The sequence below is a fragment of the Dendrobates tinctorius genome, unplaced genomic scaffold (assembly GCF_039654945.1).
Source record: "Dendrobates tinctorius isolate UK_male_01 unplaced genomic scaffold, ASM3965494v1 ptg000026l, whole genome shotgun sequence".
NCBI classification, from domain to species: domain Eukaryota; kingdom Metazoa; phylum Chordata; class Amphibia; order Anura; family Dendrobatidae; genus Dendrobates; species Dendrobates tinctorius.
The window spans coordinates 11,154,848-11,167,426 of NW_027361694.1; the positions used below are offsets into that span (position 1 = coordinate 11,154,848).

The window sequence follows — 12,579 nt, forward strand, 5'->3', positions numbered from 1 at the left end:
GTTGTCTGTAATCTAAGTGGTGAAAAAAAATTCCAATGTTTGCTAATAAAAAAAAGTGCAATTTTCTGAGATCCGTAGCGTCTCCATTTTTTGTGATCTCGGGTCGGGTGAGGCTTGTTTTTTTGCGTGCTGGGCTGACGTTTTTAATGGTACCACTTTTGTGCAGATATGTTCTTTTGATCGCCCGTTATTGCATTTCAGTGCAATGTCACGACGACCAAAAAAACTTAATTCTGGCGTCTTGATTTTTCTTCCTCGCTACGCCATTTAGCGGTCAGATTAATTTATTTATTGATCAGGCGATTCTGAACGCGGCGATAACAAATGTGTAGGGGTTTTTTTTGTTTTTTTTTTTATGTATCACTTTTGGCATGCTTCAATAGCCTCCGTGGGAGACTAGAAGCATGCCATGCTTGATCGGCTCTGCTACATCTAGGCGATGTTCAGATCGCCTATATGTAGCAGAAGTACTGCATTGCTATGAGCGCCGACCACAGAGTGGCGCTCATAGCAATCTGCCCGGCAACAACCATACAGGTCTCTGAGACCTCAGATTGTAATGGCAATGCGTCGCTGACCCCTGATCACGTGACGGGGGTCGGCAATGCGCTCCTTGCTGGGCGCTGGAAGTACTGGTTAAATGCCCGCTGTCAGCGTTTGACAGCGGGATTTAACTAGTTAATAGGCGCGGGCGGATCGCGATTCTGTCAGTGCCTATTGCGGACACATGTCAGCTGTTTATAACAGCTGACATGTCTCGGCTTTGAGGTGGGCTCACCGCCGACGCAATAGTACGTCAGCGATTGTTAAGGGGTTAAAACGAGGTTATGCTACAAAATACTAAGTTATGGCATTGTAAGCAATTAGTATCTATGTTGTGATCAATAAATAGTATATGCAAAACTTTTGACACAGTTTCCTTTAATTAAATGACCATGCATTCTTATATTCTAAAGCGGTGGTCCCCAACCTTTCTGACCTTTTAAGAGCCACATTCAGCTTAGAGAGAGGGTCGCGAGCCACATCCAGCACCCACCCCCCTCAAGGTAATGTCAACCAAAACTCCCATTACAGGTATAATCATAACCACTGCTTTTCCATATAAATCACTCCAAAGAAGTACATGGAGATCCAGGGGTTGTTGCCACAATACCCCCATTCAGTATTCTCCCGTCAAGGACTCTCAACACACTGTCGCATCCAGCTTCAAGAACCTCCTCTAAGGGTGTGTGCGTATGTTGCGGATTCTGCTTCGGAATTTGCCGCGCAGATTTGTCTACATCTGCAGGTAAATCCGCAGGTCAAAAGACCTGCGGTTTATCTGCGGATTTATTGCGGATTAGCCTGCGGTTTTCCCCTGCGGTTTGACACCTGTCATGGAGCAGGTGCCAAACCACTGCGGAATCTGCACAAAGAATTGACATGATGCAGATTTGAAACCGCAGCAAATCTGCGCTGAAAATTCCGCACCATGGGCACTGCGTTTTTCTATTTACATAGACTAAAAGGGTACTGTACAACGCAGCAGAGACTTCTGCGGATCTGCAGGGCCAATTCCGCTGCGGATCCGCAGCAGAATCCGCAACGTGTGCACACACCCTTACAGGTAGTATCATCCTCCAGCATACTATACCTAAATCATCATCTCTAAACCCCAAGACCGTATATATGCATCCAGATCTGCTCTTCTGTGCAGGGCTACTCACAAAGTTCACCAATTTGAGATGTTCTCTTCATACCTGTTTGCTAGATGTGGAGCTAACGCACCAAGCTGGAAGACAGTCGCGAGCCACATGTGGCTCCCGAGCTACAGGTTGGGGAACCCCTGTTCTACGAGCATTTTGGTTACAATTAAGGTCTTACATAATGACAGCTTCATGCACTTTCATTTCATCACCAAGAAAATGGAATCCCAACAACCAGAGAGAAGTAATCACACTTTAACCTGCCAATACGCCTTTTAACAGCAGCAGTTAAGGGTACTTATTCCTTAGCTCCGCTTTTTAACAGCGCTGAGAAATGTGTATAGCACCCCTCAGAGTCGGAATTTCTCCGGGGTCTCTGCTACAGGGGGTAGTTGAGATCACAGAGAACATGATTCGGGTCGGTTTTTACCGACCCCAGTGTTGCGATCGCCGTTATTAACGGAATAACTGTGACCGCAAAAAAGGTCTGATTTTCCATTTAATTTCTCTCTCCTCTGATGTGACCGCACATCAGAGGAGAAAGAAATGGGGTCCCCCGATTTCCACCTCCCCCCAGTACCTCCAGTGTCCCTGGACCTTCCTGCATCTCCCCAGTCCTGTACCCAAGGCCGCCTGCGTCATCCGGGGAAAAAATAGCAGGCACATGCGCAGTGGGCCCGCCAAGATCCGCCGGCAAGAATAGGAAATTTTACCTATTGGTTTATTTTGATCACTGTGATAGACCCTATCATAGTGATCAAAATGAAAAAAAAAATTGTAAATTAAACCATCCCTTATCACCCCCTTAGTTAGGTAAATATAATAAAATAAAAAAATGTATTTATTTCCATTACGGTTAGGGCTAAAGTTAGGGTTTGGCAAAAGCTAGGGTTGGGATTGGGGTTAGGGATGGAGTTAGAATTGAGGGTGTTCCACTGTTACATCAGCGGTCTCCAAATGCGACATGGCGCCACCATTGATTCCAGACAATATTGTGTTCAAAAAGTCAAATGGTGTGCCCTCTCTTCTGAGCCCTGCCATGCTCTCAAACAGTGGCTTTCCCCCACATATGGGGTATTGGTGTACTCAGGAGAAATTGCACAACAATTTTTGTGGTCCATTTTCTCCTGATACCCTTGTGAAAACGTTCCAAAGTAAACTTTTTGTGAAAAAAGTAAAATGTTCATTTTTTTTTTTTTTCTTCCACATTGCTTTAGTTCTCATGAAGCACCTGCAGGTTTAATAAACTTCTTGAATGTGGTTTTGCGCACCATAAAGGGTGCAGTGTTTAGACTGGTGTCACTTTTGGGTATTTTCTGTTAATTGACCCCCCAAACTCACTTCAAATATGAGGTGGTCCCTTAAAAAAAAAAAAAAAAAAAAAAAAAAATGGTTTGGCAAAGTATGTTGGAAAAATAAGAGATCGCTGGTCAACTTTTAACCCTTATAACGTCCTAACAAAAAAGAATTGTTTCCAAAATTGTGCTGATGTAAAGTTGAGTTAATAAATAATACTTCCTACATATTTTAGGTGACTCCACTCTGTTTTAAGGGTACAAAAAGTAAAAGAAAGAAAATAATTTTATTTTCCAGCTCCCATAAAATCTTCAATTTTATTTTTCCATTAAAAACATCAGGTAAATCAGCATGCTCACTGCATCAGCTCAAAGCCCAGCAACGCATTTCGATTAAGATATTTTTCACAGCTGTTTTTAATGGGAAATATAAAATTAAAGATTTTATGGGAGCTGGAACAAAAAAAAAAATAATTTTTCTTTCTTTCTTCTATGCTGCAACACGCTTGATCTGGCAAGAGTTCTGTGCATCCCTGGCATACCGGTGAGCTGGTTCCTTTTTGTGTTTACAAAAATTAAAAGTTTGAAAATTGCAAAATTTTAAATTTTCTTTGATAAACTTCAGTTTTATTTTTTTCATAAATAAATGCAAGTTATATCGAAGAAATTTTTACCACTGACCTGAAGTACAATATGTCACTAAAAAGCATTCTCAGAATCCGTGGGATACGTTGAAGCATTCCAGAGCTATAACTTCATAAAATGAAGTGGTCAGAATTGTAAAAATTGGCTCTGTCACTAATGTTAAAAAAATTAAATGTGAAACTTTTGGTCGCAACTGTGTATGTATATGTGTGTGTATTAATATATTTAGTATAGAAGTTTCGGATCTCTGGTAGCCGATTTTGTTAAAAAAATAGTTTATTGCCCTTAAGGGCAGAACAGTGGCTCGGTGGTTAGAACTGTGGTTTTCCAACGCTGGAGTCCTGGGTTCAAATCCAACCAAGGACAATATCATGTTTGTTTGCGTGGGTTTCCTCCCACACTCCAAAGAAATACTTTTATACCTTTTGTATAACTTTCACCAAGGACAATATCTGCATGTTCTCCTCATGTTTGTTTGCGTGGGTTTCCTCCCACACTCCAAAGAAATACTAATAGGGAATTTTAGATAGTGAGCCATAATGTAAAACGCCATAGTGTGACTCACAATAATTGCCCTTCATAGATTTTACAGCCCAAATTGAAAATACCTTTCTTCAGCACAAATGAATAAACAAACAGTCCATTTTTTGGGTAAGGCAAAAAGTATCGCTAAAGGCCCCGTTACACATAATAATGTGACAGCTGACCAGCAGGACCAGCGACTCTGGTTTCTAATGTAAACATCGGGTATCCAGGATCTGATGTGTGCTGGCCAGTGGGAGACCAGCGATCGAAAAATGGCCCAGGCCAATCGAGCACGATCAGCTATAACCGGCAGGGGGGCCCGGTCACTGATCCCCCGCCACACACGCCACAGCGATCTCGCCAGGGGCCTTAACTTGGTTTACAGGACTATCTCAGGCTATTAATCAGTTCTGGCTTTTTTACAGCCTCTGCGCACTGCTAGACCAGGTGTGGGTTTTGTTTTTTTTTTTTGTTTTTTTCTTTTCTAGGCCAGTAAGACGTGGACTGGAGTGTGGGAGCAATTCTTCTTTTTTTTTTTTTTTTTTTCCTCCCCACCCAAGCTCTTTTGGTCGCTCCTAAAGCCTGGACCCAAAATTTACTCAAAATAAAAACCATCTCGGTAACACATACCTGCAATCCAGGGCCTTAAGGCCCCTTTACATTTAGCAATGCACCAGTGATCCCGACAGCGATACGACTCGCTAAATGGTCGCTAGTGAGCTGCCAGACAGGCAGATCTCACAGCTATGTAGCAGCGATACAGCTGTCGTTACTTACCTTTCAGACACTGTGATCCTGACGTCCTCCCGTCCGCGTCCACGCGTCGCTTGTCGCGCCAGCAGGAAGCGCCCGACGAGAAATGGAGCTGCGCAATCAGCGACAGACAGCGGGGGAGCCGGTCGGAGGTAAGTATCACACATAGCGATATCTCTAGCAATATTGCTGCTGCGTCACCAAATCGGTGATGCTTTAGCGATATTGCTAGCGATATCGCTATGTGTAAAACCCCCTTTACTTCCTGCATTCTTATAATAGTGTAGTAATTAGTGTAAATATATATCTATCAACTTTTTGTATAACTTTCAATGATATTTATCACTGATCATATCTGGTATAATCTTCAATACTCTGCTGTATTCTACATGAAGTATGTATGAATTATAATATATAATCAAAATCCTGATTGATTGCAACTTTTTAAATGTCATTTGTTTAATTGCTTGTAGCCACTGTGGGCTACAAAAGCCTAACTATTTTTGGTGAGCTTCTTCCATTTGTTTTATATTTGGAAGGTTTGGGAGGCTTGGCACCCCAAATCTTTTCTTTTGCATCTTTTACATTTCTTACTACAGTATATATCCGTGTAACTGGTGCATTTTTTCACATGAACAAATATAATTATATTAACTTACATTATTTCATTTGTAAGAGAGGGTGCATTGTATGTAGACACTTCTGGCCCTGTTATTTTGCGGTCATTGGCTTCAAATGTCAGCATCACCATATTAAATGTATTCATCCTTTCTATTCATTATATTGGCTTAATAAATGAGTGCTGTACCATCACTGGATCTTTTAGACATGATGATTAGCTAATAAAAATGTATACAGTCTATTACCCCAAATTCATGATTTTTATTTTGTGCTATCAGTTTTTAAATGTTTTACTATTTTCTATTTTAAATCTTGGGACACTGTGAATAAAGGTCAGATTTTATTTTATTATGCTAATTTTAATTTATTTCTTTACAGCATTCTGCTTCTTGGACAAAATGTTACTATTTTGCTTCACGTCTCCAATATTCCACGACACACAATTCTGAAGAAAAGGTCAGTAATTTTCTGCATGTGATGCTCACTTTTTATTTGTAAAGTATGCTTATTTTGATGGTTTTTTTTTTCCCCCTTATTACTTTTTCCCTTTTTTGCCATTTAATTTGGAGAGTGTTAGTGTTATTTAGGCTATTCCACTGGTAGTAGTAAAGCATGAAACTTTATACAGTGGGCACGGAAAGTATTCAAACCCCATTTTAAATTTTTCACTCTGTTTCATTGCAGCCATTTGGTAAATTCAAAAAAGTTCATTTTTTTTCTCATTAATGTACACTCTGCACCCCATCTTGACTGAAAGTTTTTAGCAAACTCTATGCGGGCTTTCATATGTCTTGCACTGAGGAGAAGCTTCCATCGGGCTACTCTGCCATAAAGGCCCAACTGATGGAGGGCTGCAGTGATAGTTGACTCTGTGCAACTTTCTCCCATCTCCCTACTGCATCTGTGGAGCTCAGCCACAGTGATCTTGGGTTTCTTCTTTAGCTCTCTCACCAAGGCTCTTCTCCCATGATTGCTCAGTTTGGCTGAACGGCCAGGTCTAGGAAGACTTCTGGTGGTTCGAAACATCTTCCATTTAAGGATTATAGAGGGCACTGTGCTCTTAGAAACCTTGCTGCTGAAGAAATTCTTCTGTAAACTTGGCCACATGTGTGCCTTGCCACAACTGTCTCTGAGCTCCTTGGCCAGTTCCTTTTGACCTCATGATTCTCATTTGGTCTGACATGCACTGTGAGCTGTGAGGTCTTATATAGATAGGTGTGTGCCTTTCCAAATCAAGTCTAGCTGGACTCCAATGAAGGAGCTGAACCATCTCAAGGAGGATCACAATCAATTGGGCAGCATGTGACTTAAATATCAGTGTTTTAGCAAAGGGTCTGAATACTTATGACCATGTGATATTTCAGTTTTTCTTTTTTAATAAATTTGCAAAAATTAACTACATTTCTGTTTTTACCCTTCGCCACGACAGCACCCACTGGAGTTATCGGATTCGCCCCAGTTGGAACAGGAAACCCTACAGGAAGCTAAAAAGGGGCGGTCCGCCTTTCCTCCTCAGTTTTAGTTTCCTGTTCCCGGGGAACCTCAGGATTGATCCTTCAGGAAGACGTACCTGGGCCATTTGCACGCCGCCTGCGCGGTGTCCATGAGAACGGCAGGGGCTGCGGTCTGGAAGCAGCGTCGGGGAGACTCCGTTAGACGCTCCCCCCTCGTCTGATGGCTAGAGGTGATGACCGGGTCCGGGAAGGGCCGCCTGGTCTCACCTAGGGGCGCGCCAGGTGGCACCAAGCACGCAGGAGCCACCCAGTGGTGCGGAAAAAAAAGAGGAAAAAGAGAGAGGTGGCGGCAGCGTCGGGAGAAGCGCGGGCCACATACAAAAGCGGCGGCGCGGTAGCCGGCCGGCGCAGATGCTCCTAGGCCCCGAGAGTAATGAGTGAACTTCCGGGGCATGATGGCTGAGGAGCGCAACGGCGCATGCGCGGTGAACCCGGGGAGGAGGAGCGACTTCCGGGAGGAGGAAAAAAAAAAAGATCTATTTAAACAAGCGCCGCAGCTTAGCGGCAGGAAGCCATGTAATCCCCAGCGGAAGTACACACTCCAGCAGGAGACTCTGCGGGGGGCAGCTCCTCTAGGGACCGCGCTACCAGGACAGACACTGCCCGCAGGAGCGAGGCGGGGGAGTCAAGACCTAGGACAGGATCTCAGCCATCTGATCCGGTAATAAAAAGCTTCATTGGGTGAGTGTGCAATATATATACTCTGCCTATTAAGCTGACCTCTTTCCCCCCCACCCCCCTCCTTTCACCATGTCTCCCCTCTTCCAGGCGAAGAAAAAAGAGAACTCCAAACATAAAGAATGCGCTGAGCCTCTCCCTGACTCCTACCCCAAAAAGCTCTGTAAGCAATGCACCAGAGAGACTAGACAAGGGTCGGCAGTGTCTTCAAAGGACATTCGGGCCATAATTAGGGAGAAAATACAGGCTATCACCCGTGCCAGTACTCCCTCAGAAGCTAGGAGCAAAAAACAGGTGACCGTCAGCTCAGAATCAGAGGAAGAACAGGGGATAATCTGATTCTTCACTAGCAGCAGCATCATCATCATCATCAATCATCTGAGGGACGATCTTGTTTTCCCCCTGGATAGTGTGGATAACCTAGTCAAATCCGTCAGGAACACTATGGGGTGTGAGGAGACAAGGGGCGTCCAAACCGCACAAGAAATAATGTTGGCGGAAAAGAAAAGGAGAGCGTTTCCAGTAATACCGACAGTTAAAGGGGTTGTCTGGGCTTTTCACATAATCTCAGTACATATCTGGGCTGCAGAATTATGACAATAAGTAATTTACTTTCTGTCACTAGTTTGCACGGTTTTCTAGATATTCTGAACAGAACGTCCAAGGGGGTGTGTGTTATGGCATTGAAATGCGAACTAGTCGTAACCTCCTACTCTACTCCGAACATGCCCTCTACAGCAACAACCCCACCATCCATAGCTACAGGCCCTCCCTGTCCACATGAAGAAGCCGTCATCACACAGTAACAAACTCTTCCCCTCCAGCAGCCTCAGTGCAGAGAGATGCTCCTTCCCCAGACACACACTGAACAGTTATCGATGGAAAGTGAATCTAGTGAGGAAGGAAAATCGTCCTGTATTCTGGGACACTCCATGATTACAATACATAACTCATTATCAGTAATTCCTTCCCTCACTGTCCAAGGCTGCTGGCAGCAGTGAGAACAGACTGTGTGATGGCCAGTGATGGGGGGGGGGTCTGCAGCTTCTAATCTGCACAGGGGATGGCAGTCACTGATGTATTCTGTTGTGTGACAACGCCACTGCTGTGTGAATGAGACAGCTCTGTGTCACTGATGTCTTCACACAGCAGCAGATTTGGTGTAGTGTATGTGTGAGCACTGTGTCTCTAATGACACAAATACTGATGGGAGCAGCCTGTCCAATCAGCAGCTGTAACAGTGTGAAGTGTTGGGGGGTGTATGTATGTATTGTGCTGCTTTCACAAATACAGGATCACTGCTGTGTTCTTTCCAATGCTGGAATGATGATAAAGATGAGTGCTGGTGCAGTTTACTGCCAGCCAATGAGTGGGCAGTGGGTGGTACTGGTCACTGGAGCTTGCTGGGAGTTTGGTGGAGCTTCGCACATACACTGCACCAAATCTACTGCTGTGTGAAGACATCAGTGACAGAGCTGTCTCATTCACACAGCAGAGGCTTTGTCACACAACAGATTACATCAGTGACTGCCATCCCCTGTGCAGATTAGAAGCTGCAGACCCCCATCACTGGCCATCACACAGTCTGTTCTCACTGCTGCCAACAGCCTTGGACAGTGAGGGAAGGAATTACTGATAATGAGTTTTGTATTGTAATCATGGAGTGGCCCAGAATACAGGACGATTTTCACTCCTCACTAGTTTCACTTTCCATAGATAACTGTTCAGTGTGTGTCTGGGGGAGGAGCAGCTCTCTGCAGTGAGGCTGCTGGAGGGGAAGAATTCGTTACTGTGTGATGAGGGCTGCTTCATGTGGACGGGGAGGGCCTGTAGCTATGGAGGGTGGGGTTGTTGCTATAGAGGGCATGTTTGGAGTAGAGTAGGAGGTTACGACTATTTCTCATTTCAGTGCCATAACACCTCCCCTTGGACGTTCTGTTCAGAATATCTAGAAAACCGTGCAAACTAGTGACAGAAAGTAAATTACTTGTCATAATTCTGCAGCCCAGATATGTACTGAGATTATGTGAAAAGACCGGACAACCCCTTTAAGGCCCTAATAAAGAGAGTGGGGAAAAACACGATCAAAGAAGTTTTCTCCCATCGGCCTCAAAGAGGAAGTATCCATTTAGCGATGACGAGCTATTAAAATGGACCAAAGTTCCAAAGGTTGATGCCGTTGTAGCCTCTACCTCGAAGCAGTCTACTATTCCAGTAAAGGACGCAGGCGTATTGGCGGACCCGCTAGACCGTATAGCGGAGTCATCATTAAAAAGGTCTTGGGAGTCCACCACAGGCATTTTTAAGCCAGCAGTAGCCAACACATGCACCGCCAGGTCTATGCTCGTGTGGTTGAACCAATTGGATCAACAATCGAGCAGAAGGTGTCTAGGGAAAAACTACGGGCCGCTATTCCATTAATTAGAGGGGCAGCAGCCTTCATGGCCGATGCATCAGCAGACACTTTGCGACTGCAGCGAGATCAGCTGGTCTGGTAAACAACGCCAGGCGGGCACTATGGATGAAGAGCTGGAAGGGGGACGTGCAATCAAAATCTAAGATTTGCGCAACCCCGTGCGAGGGAGAACCTTTAAAAGGCGACCGTTTGGAAGGAGACAAGCGGATAGATCAAATAGGTGGCCCACAAAGGAAGAAAAGCAAAAGGCTAGCTTGGTTAGAGGTTCAACATTCAGAAAGGAAAATAAATTCTAAAAAATCAGTCCTCCCAGTAGGGGGTAGACTAAATTTTTTTTCTTCAAAATGGCAACAAATAATTTTGAGTCCATGGATCCTAAGTTTAATTAAAGAGGGAATGAAAATAGAATTCCTTCAAATCCCTTATGATTTCTTTATCATAACCCGCCTTAACTCTATAGTACAACAAAAGGCCCTCGAAGTAGAAATTCAGAGCCTACTATCCAAGGGGGTTTTAGCAGAAGTCCCAGAGGGACAAGAGGGTAGAGGGTTCAACTCTCCTTTATTTTTAATTTCCAAACCAGATGGTACGTTTAGGACAATTACCAATTTTGAGGAAGCTTAATACGTTTATAAAAAATTATAAGTTTAAAATGGAATCAATCAGATCCACCATAAAACTTCTCTTTCCAAACTGTGTAATGGCGGGGATTGACTTGAAGGATGCTTACTATCATCTTCCTATTCATGATAGATACCAAAGGTACCTAAGGGTCGCGGTGGTATTCGAAGGCAAGATCCGTCATTTTCAGTATATAGCCATGCCTTTCGGCCTCTCTACGGCGCCAAGAATCTTCACCAAAGTGATGGCAGAGGTGATGGCCTATCTTTGTCAGAAAGACACTCTAATCGTGCCTTATCTGGATGACTTCTTAATTATCGGGAACTCGGTCACCCAGTGTACCAGACATGTGGCTGACGCGGTCTCATCTTTGCAGGATCTAGGCTGGATCATCAACTTCCAGAAGTCCAGACTCGTTCTGCATTCCCTTCAGATGTTCTTAGGGTTCCAGTTAGAATCCACAACCCAGAGATGTCTACTCCCTCAGGTAAAAATTACACTCACAAAAGAGAAGGTGGAGGCAGCCATAAGTAGACCACGTATGTTTCTGAGAAGGGCAATGTCGCTATTGGGGTCACTCATTTCCTATGCCCCGGCAGTCCGGTGGGCCCATTGTCACGTCCGCACACTGCAGCATCAGATCCTCCAAGAGGACAGGCGACATAGTGGTCACCTCGAGGGCAAGATAACCTTGTCACAGGAGGTCTTGGCTTCTCTAGAATGGTGGCTAGATGATAACCATCTGTCCACAGGAGTCCCATGGGTCATAGTACCATCCTAACCACCGATGCTAGCCCCCACAGCTGGGGAGCCCATATGGGGAATAGCTTTTGTCAAGGAAGGTGGAATGGAGATGAACTAGGCTACTCGTCTAATCTAAAAGAACTGACGGCGGTATATTATGCTCTACACCATTTTCTTCCACAGCTCCAACGGAAGCATGTCAGGATCTTATCTGACAACATCACTACAGTGGCCTACAGTCATGGCCAAAAGCTTTGAGAATGAAACAAATATTAATTTTTACAAAGTCTACTGCTTCATTTTTTCTAATGGCAATTTGCATATACTCCAGAATGTTATAAAGAGTGATCAGCTTAACAGCAATTACTTGCAAAGTCAATATTTGCCTAGAAAATGAACTTCATCCCCCAAAACACATTTCAACATCATTGCAGCCCTGCCTTAAAAGGACCAGCTAACATCGTTTCAGTGATTGCTCCATTAACACAGGTGTGGGTGTTGATGAGGACAGGGCTGGAGATCAATTTGTCATGATTAAGTAAGAATGACACCACTGGACACTTTAAAAGGAGGCTGGTGCTTGGCATCATTGTTTGTCTTCTGTTAACCATGGTTATCTCTAAAGAAACACGTGCAGTCATCATTGCACTGCACAAAAATGGCCTAACAGGGAAGAGTATCGCAGCTAGAAAGATTGCACCTCAGTCAACAATCTATCGCATCATCAGGAACTTCAAGGAGAGAGGTTCCCTTATTGCCAAAAAGGCTCCAGGGCGCCCAAGAAAGACCAGCAAGCGCCAGGACCGTCTCTTAAAAGTGTTTCAGCTGCGGGATCGGGCTACCAGCAGTGCAGAGCTTGCTCAGGAATGGCAGCAGGCAGGTGTGAGGGCATCTGCACGCACTGTGAGGCGGAGACTCTTGGAGCAAGGCCTGGTCTCAAGGAGGGCAGCAATGAAGCCACTTCTCTCCAGAAAAAACATCATGGACAGACTGATATTCTGCAAGAGGTACAGGGAGTGGACTGCTGAGAACTGGGGTAAAGTCATTTTCTCTGATGAATCCCCTTTTCGATTGTTTGGGAC

The 12,579-nt window shown here is 44.4% G+C and overlaps 1 protein-coding gene across 2 annotated transcripts in view; it reads left to right on the top strand.

The window, feature by feature from the left end:
* Nucleotides 1-12,579, top strand: part of PCCA (propionyl-CoA carboxylase subunit alpha) — an 805,290-nt gene that overhangs the window by 78,753 nt on the left and 713,958 nt on the right. For both annotated transcript variants that reach the window (XM_073569504.1, XM_073569503.1), the window contains exon 2: nt 5,903-5,980. In XM_073569504.1, the coding sequence (XP_073425605.1) occupies nt 5,903-5,980 (78 nt within the window). The remainder of the gene's footprint in view (nt 1-5,902; nt 5,981-12,579) is intronic.